The 11,600-nt window shown below is 54.9% G+C and overlaps 2 protein-coding genes across 3 annotated transcripts; one reads left to right on the top strand and one right to left on the bottom strand.

The window, feature by feature from the left end:
• Nucleotides 1-288: 288 nt before the first annotated feature.
• On the top strand, nucleotides 289-8,798 carry FBXW9 (F-box and WD repeat domain containing 9). Of its 2 annotated transcripts, none has more exons than XM_054539822.2 (10): nucleotides 289-1,168; nucleotides 2,435-2,574; nucleotides 2,652-2,735; nucleotides 5,907-6,019; nucleotides 6,104-6,195; nucleotides 7,608-7,756; nucleotides 7,844-7,957; nucleotides 8,090-8,179; nucleotides 8,283-8,348; nucleotides 8,430-8,798. In XM_054539822.2, exons 1-10 carry the CDS (start codon nucleotides 760-762, stop codon nucleotides 8,502-8,504), a joined length of 1,332 nt encoding a protein of 443 aa, XP_054395797.1. In that variant the 5' UTR covers nucleotides 289-759; the 3' UTR covers nucleotides 8,505-8,798. The 2 variants fall into 2 exon arrangements, with proteins under 2 accessions (XP_054395797.1, XP_002828771.1); XM_002828725.6 differs by having other exon boundaries at nucleotides 2,652-2,780.
• Nucleotides 8,792-10,409, bottom strand: GNG14 (G protein subunit gamma 14). Its single transcript, XM_054539828.2, is given in 2 exon segments — nucleotides 8,792-9,464; nucleotides 9,467-10,409. Coding segments are annotated over 2 exon segments (321 nt in total). The 5' UTR covers nucleotides 9,669-10,409; the 3' UTR covers nucleotides 8,792-9,345.
• Between the last annotated feature and the right edge of the window lie 1,191 nt (nucleotides 10,410-11,600).

Below are 11,600 nucleotides of genomic sequence, written 5' to 3'. Positions count from 1 at the left end.
CACTTGGGCCCAGGAAGCGGAGGTTGCAATGACTCAAGCACTCCACTTGGAGGACTGCACTGCTGTCCTCCAAGGTTGGGTTGGGGAATGGGGTCTGGAGAGGTAGTTCTGAGGCCCCAGTTCCTTTCTCAAAAAAAAAGTCACTTAAGTGAGGCCTCTGCAGTGTAACTGCATATTTCTGGCTCTGGGAAAAGAGGCAAGAGTTCCAATTGCTACTCCTTAAACTCGGAAAGGGGCCTTTGGGTTTCTAAGCTCAGTGTCACATATAACAGATGCCTTCGTTAAAGCAGTGTTTATTTTTTATAGAGCAGTGTTTATTTTATGTCTAATTTAAAGAGACAGGGTCTCACTATGTTGCGCAGGCTGGAGTACAGTGACGCAATCATGGCTCACTGCACTCTCGAACTCCTGGACTCAAGGGATCCTACCCCTTCACCCTCCTGAGTAGCTGGAACCACAGGCGCGCGCCACCCCGCCTGGCTTGAATTTCGTTTTTAGCCAGAGTTGGCTGGCTCTCGGTATCGGCACGACAAGAGATGCTAGTTTAAAAAGCGCAGAAACAGGAACCTGCATTTTCCAGCCTAAGGCAGACGCAGTTGCAGGAATCCCTGTAAGCGGGTCGATGTTCTGTATTAAGCCAGTGACTGACTTCCTCCGCGCGCTTCCGGTGGGCGCATAAACGTCATCAGACAGCGCCGGAAGTACCCTCGTGCTGCCTAGGAGACAAGACGCGAGGCAGGCAGCGCCCACCCGGTCGCCATGGAGCTTCCCCTAGGGCCGTGCGATGATTCCCGCGCCTGGGACGATGACTCGGACCCAGAGTCAGAGACAGACCCAGACGCGCAGGCCGAGGCCTATGTGGCCCGCGTTCTCAGTCCTCCAAAATCCGGGCTGGCGTTCTCGCGCCCCTCGCAGCTATCCACGCCCGCCGCGTCCCCGAGCGCTTCGGAGCCTCGGGCCGCGTCCAAGGTTTCGGCCGTAAGTGAGCCAGGCCTTCTGAGCCTTCCCCCGGAGCTGCTGCTCGAGATCTGCTCCTACCTGGACGCCCGTCTCGTGCTCCACGTCCTGTCGCGGGTGTGCCACGCGCTGCGCGACCTCGTGTCTGACCATGTCACCTGGAGGCTACGCACGCTACGCCGCGTACGCGCGCCCTACCCAGTGGTGGAAGGTGCGCGCACCCGGGGGCCGGGGGCGTCCGCCCAGGTCAGGCTTGGGGCGGGGAAGAAGTACATGGGGTGTTCCGGATACAGCCTCTGGTGCAGGCTTCGTGGCTGTCCTGGCTCAGGCTGGAGGCTGAGGTAGTTACTGGTGGTGCCGAAGCCCCTGAGGACCTCTGGGTGGACCACGGGGCAGCCAGGCACTTGGGGTCCTGAGGCTGTGAAACCCTAACATGGGGCTGTGGTCCCTGGACGACTCAGGATCCAAATATCCTCAGTCCTGGGGTCTTGTGGTACTAAGCCCCTGACCCCTGACTGGGGATTGACACAGGGACTTGAAATCTTAGGCTCTGGAGTTTATGCTGGGGCTCAAAGTGAGCCAAAAGATCCTCAGGTTCTGAGTCCAGCTTAGAAGCTGAAACAGCACCTGTTGATGTCAAAATTCCTGAGCCCTAGAGCCTTGACCCAGTTAGGGGTGAGACAGTGGCTCTTGGCCCTGAGTTTATTGGTTCCTGAGGGAAGACAGCTTGGGACCTTTGAATCGATATTGTTGATCCTGAGATATTGATCCTGATACAGCTGGATCCTCAGGCCCTTAAGCCAAGTTGTATTACAGCTTGGGTGTTTGATACCCTTAACCTGGAAGCTTTGATTCTGCTTCCAGGTTAAAGTAATCAAACACTCAACCTTAGAGAGGAATCAGGATCACTCCGGGATCAGTGATTCTCAAGGTGTTGCCATCCAACCCCCTAGGTCAGACTCTCCCAAACCGCTTAATAAACATAGATGCTTGGACCCTGTCCATACCACTGAATCTGCATCTGGGGCTTGCATTCTGCATCTTGACAAGGCTCCCCAGTTTCCAGATACTGTTTGAAAAACAGCCCCCTTGGTCTGGTTCAGATGGCTGAGGCAGGAAGGGTTAGTCATGAGGTCCCAGCTTGTATGCCGAGCCTGAGGTCAGACCTCAACATCCTGAGACTGCTCTACCCTGAGTTTGGGTTGGGGGATGGCGCCTGGAGAGGTAGTTCTGAGACCCCAGTTCCCAATTTCTGGAAATTGGAGTGAGTAGTCCTAGACCTGCCTGGGAAATGGGCAGGCAGGTGGTCCCAAGACCAGAGCCTGGGTCGGCTTGGGGCGGGAGTAGGGAATCTCCATGGGGTTCTGTCCAAGTCTGGTGTAGGGTGGGCTCCCTGGAAGCCAGGGTTGGGCTTGGCCAGCTGGCATGGGTGCTAGGGTCCCTGCCCACCGGGCACCCTACTCGTGGTAACCCACAGAGAAGAACTTTGACTGGCCGGCAGCCTGCATTGCGCTGGAGCAGCACCTGTCCCGCTGGGCAGAGGATGGGCGCTGGGTTGAATACTTCTGCCTGGCCGACGGGCACGTGGCTTCTGTTGACTCAGTGCTGCTGCTCCAGGTGAGACGGGGTCTGTGGGGGGCCAGGCAGGGGTGGGCCAGGGTGGCCCTGACAACATCACCTTGCTCCCTTTCCAGGGTGGGTCACTCTGTCTGTCGGGCTCCCGAGATCGCAACGTCAACTTGTGGGACCTGCGGCAGCTGGGGACGGAGTCCAACCAGGTTCTGGTCAAGACCTTAGGCACTAAGCGAAATAGTACCCATGAGGTGAGGGGTCAGGTGGGGATAGGAGGTGTGAGACCTGAGTAGGGCATCTTGGTTAAGGCCCCAGGTTTTGGTACAGGACCGCATAGATTTGAATCTGACTTTTCTATCCTTGGTGTGACTTTAGGTGAGATGTGTGACTTCTCCATGCCTCAGTTTCTACTTCTGTCCAGTGGGTGATTAGGATGAGGATGAAGGAGATACATTATGCATTAATGTGGACACGCATTAAGCTCAGGCTTTTTTTTTTTTTTTTTTGAGATGGAGTCTCGTTCTGTCACCCAGGCTGGAGTGCAGTGGCATGATCTCAGCTCACTGCAACCTCTGCTTCCCGGGTTCAAGTGATTCTCCTCCCTCAGCCTCCCGAGTAGCTGGGACTGCAGGTGCATGCCACCACACCTGGCTAATTTTTTTTTTTTTTTTTTTTGAGATGGAGTCTCACTCTGTTGCTAGGCTGGAGTGTAGTGGTGCAATCTTGGCTCACTGCAACCTCCGCCTCCCAGGTTTAAGCAATTCTCCTGCCTCAGCCTCCTGAGTAGCTAGGACCACAGGTGCCCACCACCATGCCCAGCTAATTTTTGTATTTTTAGTAGAGATGGGGTTTCACCATGTTGGCCAGAATGGTCTCGATCTCCAGACCTCGTGGTCTGCCCGCCTCAGCCTCCCAAAGTGCTGGGATTACAGGCATGAGTCACCCGGCCTTTATTTATTTATATTTTTATTGAGACAGAGTCTTGCTCTGTCACCCAGCCTGGAGTGCAATGGCATGATCTCGGCCCACTGCAACCTCTGCCTCTGGGATTCAAGTGATTCTCCTGCCTCAGCCTCCCAAGTAGCTGGGATTATAGGTGCCTGCCACCATGCCCAGCTAATTTTTTTTTTTTAATGGAATCTCACTCTGTTGCTTAGGCGGTAGTGCAGTGGCACAATCTCAGCTCACTGCAACCTCGCCTCCTGAGTAGCTGAAATTATAGGCACATGATGCCCAGCTAATTTTTGTGTGTGTGTGTGTGTGTATATATATATATATATATTATATATACACACATTTTTTTTTTTTTCCTTTAGTAGACATGAGGTTTCGCCATGTTGGCCAGGCTGGTATCAAACTCCTGGCCTCAAGTGATCTGCCTTCCTCAGCCTCCCAAAGTGCTAGGATTACAGGCATGAGCCACGGTGCCCGGCCAAGCTCAGGCTTTGACACACAGTAGGTGCTCAACAGATGTCAGGTACACCTGGAGAGGCCCAGTGCAAAGCAGTTATGAGACTGCCCTTGGAGATCAGCCAACTCTGAGCATGACTGTCATCTCCTGAGATGTGGCTGTGGAGGAGCATCTCCACCAGTTGCTAAGGTGGTCAGGCCAGTGGCTGAGAGCTTGGGCTTGGGGCCAGGATGCTGGGTTCAAATTCTCACTGTGCTGCTTCCTGGCTGTGTGACCCTGAGTGAGAAACTCAACCTCTCTGGGGTCCAGTTTCCCCATTTATAAAATGAGATACATGATAGTGCCCTCCTCAGCGGGATTGGTGGGCAATAAGTCAGCATTCACCACGCTGTGCATATTAGCTCCTGAGGCAAGGGATGTTTTCTGCCCAATTTGCTGATGAATGAACTAAAGGAGGTGATATGGTTTGCCAGGTCACAAAGTAGAGGCCACACTCTTAATCACTTGTCATGTGGCTTCAAACCACCACTGGGGCTGAATCTCTGTAGAACTTGACTTAGAAATGTTATTGGGCCAGGGTGCAGTTAGTTGCTCAGGCCTATAATCCTAACACTTTGGGAGGCTGAGGCAGGAGGATTGCTTGAACCCAGGAGTTCGAGACCAGCCTGGGCAACATGGGAAACCCTGACTCTACAAAACATACCAAATAATTAGCCGGGTGTGGTGGGTGGGCACCTGTAGTCCCAGCCACTCGGGAGGCTGAGGCAGGAGAATGGCGTGAACCCGGGAGGCGGAGCTTGCAGTGAGCCGAGATCATGCCACTGCACTCCAGCCTGGGCAACAGAGTGAGACTCTGTCTCAAAAAAAAAAAAAAAAAAAAAAAAAAACCAAAACGGATGTGGTGGCTCACACCTGTAATCCCAGCACTTTGGGAGGCCAAGGCAGGCGGATCACCTGAGGTCGCGAGTTTGAGACCAGCCTGACCAACATGGAGAAACCCCGGCTCTACTAAAAATACAAAATTAGCTGGGCACGGTGGCACATGCCTGTAATCCCAGCTACTACGGAGGCTGAGGCAGGAGAATTGCTTGAACTCTGGAGGCGGAGGTTGCGGTGAGCCGAGATCATGCCATTGCACTCCAGCCTGGGCAACAAGAGCAAAACTCCATCTCAAAAAAAAAAAAAAAAAAAATTAGCAGAGCGTAGTGGCATGCGCCTGTGGTCCCAGCTCTTGGGAAGCTGTGGTACAAGGATCACTTGAGCCTGGGATGTGGAGGCTGCAGTAAGCCATGATCGCGCCACTGCATTCACACCTGGGTGACACAGCAAGACCTTGTCTCAAAAAAAAAAAAAAAAGAGTTCCTGGGCCAGGCACGGTGGTACACGCCTGTAATCCCAGCACTTTGGGAGGCTGAGGCGGGCGGATCACCTAAGGTCAGGAGTTTGAGACCAGCCTGGCCAACATGGTGAAACCCCATCTCTACTAATAATACAAAAATTAGCCGGGTGTGGTGGCACAAACGTGTAATCCCAGCTACTAGAGAGGCTGAGGCAGGAGAATCACTTGAACACGGGAGGCAGAGGTTTCAGTGAGCCAAGATCAAGCCACTGCACTCCAGCCTGGATGACAAGAGTGAAACTCCGTCTCCAAAAAAAAAAAGTTTCTGGGTGGGGTGTGCCTTTCCTGGACTCTGAAGTCAGGCTGACCCATGGACATAAACTGTAATCTGTACTCAAGTTGAACTTGCTCTGGGTTCATCTGTGCAATGGGGGTGATCACCTGGAGCCAGAGTTGGGTGTTGTACTTACTGCAGCATCTATCACGGTGGGCATTGGGGAGGAAGAGCTATGTGGCTTTGGGTGAGTCTCTTGAATTCTCTGAGCCTTACCTGCAAAAACAGAATGATCCCAGTCTGGGACCCCCATGGGCTGTGACAGGTGTGTGACTGCTGCTCCTGTCCTGCAGGGCTGGGTGTGGTCACTGGCAGCACAGGACCACCGCGTGTGCTCCGGCTCCTGGGACAGCACAGTGAAGCTCTGGGACATGGCAGCGGATGGGCAGCAGTTCGGCGAGATAAAGTGTGTGGGGGCCTGGGCAGGGGGCCTGCGGGGATAGGACCCTGTCTGGCCACAGCCAAAGCCCTGTGGTCTGTGTGTCCCTAGGGCCAGCTCAGCCGTGCTGTGCCTCTCCTACCTGCCTGATATCCTGGTGACTGGCACCTATGACAAGAAGGTGACCATCTACGACCCCAGAGGTGGGCCAAGAGTCCTGGGGCCGAGGTTGGGAGATGTCATGTTGGGGAAGGAGACACTGGGGCTTCACAGCCTGGCTGGGGTCATAGTCAGATAACCAAATACTCACCACTCAGAGTGGCCATGCTGTGCTGGTACAATACAGGCAACTTGGGCAGTGGGTGCAGATGAAGCTTGGGCAGCCCTGGGGGCGGATTAGAATCCTGGCTGTCCCACTTCCTAGCTGTGTGACCTCCAGACAAGCTTGAACCTCGGTTTCCCCATCTGTGAAATCCAGATAATAATACCACAGCAGCCCCCTGGGGTTAATGGGGGAAGATGATAATAGGAACAGTGGTGGATTAACTACATTTTTTTATGCTGGATGTGGTGGCGCCCACCTGTAGTCCCAGCTACTCCAGAGGCTGAGGCAGGAGGATTGCTTGAGCCTAGGAATTTGAGTTCAACCTGGGCAATATAGTGAGACCCCATCTCTAAATGAAAATTAATTAAAAATATATAAATAAATTCATTTACATAAGCACCTAGCAGGAACACTTCCTGGAACATAAGTATTTTCTGTTGTTTATTTATCCTCCATTCATTCTTTTTTTTTTTTTTTTTTTTTGAGACAGAGTCTCACTGTCGCCCAGGCTGGAGTACAGTGGTGCGATCTCAGCTCACCGCAACCTCCACCTCCTGGGTTCAAGCGACTCTCCTTCCTCAGCCTTTCGATTAGCTGGGATTACAGGCGCCTGCCACCATGCCCGGCTAATTTTTGAATTTTTAGTAGAGACGAGGTTTCACCGTGTTGGCCAGGCTGGTCATGAACTCCTGACCTCAGGTGATCCACCCACCTCAGCTTCCCAAAGTGCAGGATTACAGATGTGAGCCACCGCGCCCGGCCATTTTCTTTTTTTTAAACAAGAGAACTGGGTCTTGCCACGTTGCCTAAGTTGATCTTGAACTCCTGGGCTCAGATGATCTGCCTGTATCAGCCTCCCAAAGTTCTGAGATTACAGGTGTGAGCCACTGTGCCTGGCCTATTTATTCACTCTACTTTTGTTAATTGAAGGGCCAGTGTACCCTGTCCAGGCAGAGCTGGAGCGGGGCTGCGGGATAGAGGCATGTTTCAGGCCAACCTGAGGGTGGATGCAAGACTGAGACCACCTTGGTCAGCTCTGTGCTAAGAACAGTAGATGGGATCGGAGGAGGGATATGGGATGTGGACGGGGATGGGCAGAGGCCTGGGGCTCCTGTGGAAGCCTGGATTTCCCTGAGGCGGGAGAAGAGAGATGGGTCACTCTGTGGGGTGGGGGAATGAGCAGATCGAGGGTTTTGCCAGACAGGATGGAGACCCGGGATGCTCCCGTGGGCTGGGGGGGGCCTTTGAGGGGCTCTGATATCCCTCCTCCCCGGCCTATCACCCATGAAGCCGGCCCAGCCCTGTTGAAGCGCCAGCAACTACACTCCAGACCCGTGCTGACCCTGCTGGCGGATGACCGGCACATCATCTCAGGCAGCGAGGACCACACCCTGGTGGTGGTGGACCGCCGAGCCAACAGCGTCCTGCAGCGTCTGCAGGTGGGCCCTCCCCAGGGGCCTGGAGGGATGGGGACTGTTGCAGGCCCAGCCCGGCCTGAGCTGTCCTGTCCCTTGTCCCTCTCATAGCTGGACTCCTACCTGCTCTGCATGTCCTACCAGGAACCCCAGCTCTGGGCTGGTGACAACCAGGGCCTGCTGCACGTCTTCGCCAACCGCAACGGCTGCTTCCAGCTTATCCGGGTCTGCTGCAGCTCCTGCCCCTGACTGTCCCTCCCCCCGGGCTTCCTTCCTACCCCTGAGCCCCTGGTGGTGTGGGGGAGGGCGGGTCTTGGGAGAGCCTCGCCTGAGTGTTGCCTGATCCCCCTCCTGCAGTCCTTTGATGTGGGCCACAGCTTTCCTATCACTGGGATCCAGTACTCAGTGGGAGCCTTGTACACCACATCCACTGACAAGACCATCCGGGTGAGGCTCCTGCCCAGCCCCCACCCCAGGACAGTCCCTGCCCCTCCCCTACCTCCATCAGCCAGGGGCACACCTCTTGACCTCGCCCATTGCCCCTCACTAGGTGCACGTGCCCACAGACCCACCAAGGACCATTTGCACCCGAAAGCATGACAATGGGCTCAATAGGGTAAGGTCCTGCCCCATGTGCCCTGCCCAGCTGGCCAGAGCGCCATTGTCCCTGACTCCTCATGTTCCTCCCCCTTCCCAGGTCTGTGCTGAGGGCAACCTAGTGGTGGCCGGCTCTGGAGACCTGTCGCTAGAGGTCTGGAGGCTGCAGGCCTGAGCAGGTGGACATGGATGTGGACACTGCCTACCGGAGGCTGGGCTTCCTCCTCTGTTCTTGGGGGACCATCCCCAATGTTGGTGCTGCCTCCGCCCCTGCCCCGTGGGCCTAGGGCACAAGGAGTCCCGGCCACATTCGGGTGAGGGTCCTATGCCCGGGGGAAGGGTGAAATTGGGGTTCAGGCCCACCCAGGGGGCCGCTCCCCACTCTTGGGCTCTGGTTTTGTTATGATTTGGATGCCCTGCTCTCAGGTGAGAGCGAAGGAGAAATAAACCTGACATGTTGGTGCTTGGGCCTGAAGTGTGAGTGTGGTTTGCCTGCTGGGGCTCTGCCTGCGCCTGCTCGGGGCTGGGGGGCTGCAGGCCTGCGTGGGAGTGACTGGGAGAGATAGCAAGTCTGGGCTGGGGGGTGCGTGTCAGCTGTTGCTGTGCATTCGTTTGAAGAGGGAGAGTCCTGAGGATCGTGGGCACCTGTGTCTATGATGTCACGTGTGTGTGTGATGTGTGACGCGTGTGGTGTATAGATTATGACTCAAATCCTGGCTATTTGTCTGCATGGTGGAAAAGGGTACCTGCTCAGGCTATCCCATAGGTGCTGGGGAGGGCAAGAGGGATGCTGTGCTCTCCGTCCGGGGCTCCAGGGTGTGTGTGTGCTGCTGTTTCTGTGACCCCGGGGGCAGGCCAGGGAGGGAGGCTGGGCCAGGTATGCACCTGTTCCCTGCAAGCCCAAAGTCCCTCTGGTCTCCCATCTCAGCCCAGCTCAGCCATGCCCTGAGAAGTATTCACTTTGTTTATTGAGGCCCCCTGGTTTGCCCAGGCCACAGGGTGGCATTGTCCTGGGTTCATAGGATGGCATAGGGCTTCTTCTCCTTGAAGGAGTTGGTGGCGGCTGGGATGCCCACAAGGAAGTGGTCGTTCTTGGCCTGCTCCGTGCAGAACTGCAGCAGATCGGCGGCCATCTTGGACACCTGCAGACCAACTGGGTCAGCCAGACCAGACCCAGGCATGCACCTGTCCCCTGGCCCATGTGTTCCCACCTCTTCCTGCCTCCTGCACTGGCCCCGACTCTCACCTTCACTTGCTCGATGCCTGCCTCCATCTGGAGCTGCTCCACTGCTCAGAGGCCCTGCCCAATGTCACTGTTGATGGCCACCTTGCTGGACATCTGGGTAAAGTGGGCAGCAGGCCCAACCTTAGTCCCCTAGGGGGAGCCTAGGGCTGCCCAAGGGTTCCCACACCTCTTCCTATGTTCCTTGGGGGCTGCAGGATGAGGGTGGCTGCTCCTGGACCCGTCAGGCCCACACACTTCGGCTAAGGGCTCCGGCCCAAGCCACCGCTGGCTGCCTGGTCCTCTGGTGGCCACCCTGCTCTGGCTCCCTCCTCAACCCAGCCTGTCCTCTTCAACCCCCTTTTCTCCCTCTGCTACCCCTGCAAAGACTTTGAAGCCAGGACTCTCGTGGAGTGAAATGTCACCAGCTGCAGCAGCAGCAGCTGCCTCGGCTGAGGGGGTCCCTGCCCCAGGAGGCCCTGTGGCTGCCCTGGTGTCACATGTCACCTGGGTCCCTGTGGGCTAGGTGCCTTGGCTGGGGGAGTGAGGAGGCCCTGGCCTCCCCCTGACCTGCTGGATCTCCTGCTAACTGTTCCCAACACATCTGCTTTGTCAGCCTCTGCCATCTCCAACTTGCAGCCTTGCCTCTCCTCCTCTCGCCACTCCTCAGGCCCAAATCTCCAATGCCTTCATTCTTTTTTTTTTTTTTTTTTGAGAGAGAGTCTTGCTCTGTCACCCATGTTGGAGTGCAGTGGTGCGATCTCAGCTCACTTTCAACCTCCACCTCCCGGGCTCAAGTGATTCTCCTGCTTCAGCCTCCTGAGTAGCTGGGATTACAGGCGTATGCCACCACACCCGGCTAATTTTTTTTTTTTTTTTTTTTTTGAGATGGTATTTCGCTCTTGTTGCCCAGGCTGGAGTGCAATGGCGCGATTTCAGCTCACTGCAACCTCCGCCTTCTGGGTTCAAGCGATTCTCCTGCCTCAGCCTCTCAAGTAGCTGGGATTACAGTCATGTGCCACCACGCTCGGCTAATTTTTTGTATTTTTAGTAGAGACAAGGTTTCACCATGTTGGTCAGGCTGGTCTTGAACTCCCGATCTCAGGTGATCCACTTGCCTCGGCCTCCCAAAGTGCTGGGATTACAGGCATGAGCCACTGCGCCCGGCCACACCTGGCTAATTTTTGTATTTTTAGTAGAGAAGCGGTTTCACCATGTTGGCCAGGCTGGTCTCGAACTCCTGACCTCAAGTGATCCACCTGCTTCGGCCTCCCAAAGTGCTGGGATTACAGGTGTGAGCCATCCTGCCTGGCCTTTTTTTCTTTTTTTAAGCCCAGGTTCTCGCTCTGTCGTCCAGGTTGGAGTGCAATGGTACAATCATAGCTCACTGTAACTTCAAACTCCTGGGCTCAAGTGATCCTCTCACTTCAGCCTCCTGATTAGCTAGAATTATAGGCGTGAGCCACCGTTCCCTGCTAATTTAAGTTTTTAACTTTTTGTAGAGATGGTTCTTACTATGTTGCCCAGGCTGGTCTTGAACTCCTGGCCTCAAACAATCCTCTTGCCTTGGCCTTCCAAAGGAATTATAGGCATAAGCCACTGAGCCCTGCCCCACCTGAGATTCTAATATGTGCCCAGCACTGTGCAGAAACCCAAATTAGCAATGAAACAAGACAAAACCTTGCCCTCATGGAGCTGCCTTTCTAGTCAGGCAGGGATGGACAACAGAACATGTACTCAGTGAAAGAGTATACATGTGAAAGAGAATATGAAAGAGTAATAAAAGTAAAGGAGAGAGGAGTGGTCAGGGCAGGCCTCTCAGAGGAGGTGACATTTGAACTCAGGCCCAAAGGAGGAGAAGGAACTGAGAAATACGGTGTTCTAGGCAGGAGGAGCAGCAAGTACCTGACTCCTTGGACAAAAAAGAGCTTGGTGGGTTCCAGGAATAGCAAAGAGGTCCATGTAGCTGGAGAGGAGAGAGGGAGGGAGGGCCAGCATGGTGGGAGATGGCAGCAGGGAGGTTGAGAGGTGCCCTTTAAGGCCACTGTG

Source organism: Pongo abelii, chromosome 20 (genome assembly GCF_028885655.2).
Source record: "Pongo abelii isolate AG06213 chromosome 20, NHGRI_mPonAbe1-v2.0_pri, whole genome shotgun sequence".
NCBI lineage: Eukaryota > Metazoa > Chordata > Mammalia > Primates > Hominidae > Pongo > Pongo abelii.
The sequence above is the reverse complement of the archived record's forward strand: the minus strand, read 5'-3'. Positions and strand labels throughout refer to the sequence as shown.

Excerpts from the sequence above, each read along its gene's own strand:
- FBXW9 (XM_002828725.6), top strand. The coding sequence starts at position 760 with ATGGAGCTTCCCCTAGGGCCGTGCGATGATTCCCGCGCCTGGGACGAT. Across the intron at positions 7,757-7,843 it reads GCGTCCTGCAGCGTCTGCAG|CTGGACTCCTACCTGCTCTG; the intron begins GTGGGCCCTCCC and ends TCCCTCTCATAG. Across the intron at positions 7,958-8,089 it reads GCTGCTTCCAGCTTATCCGG|TCCTTTGATGTGGGCCACAG; the intron begins GTCTGCTGCAGC and ends CCCCTCCTGCAG.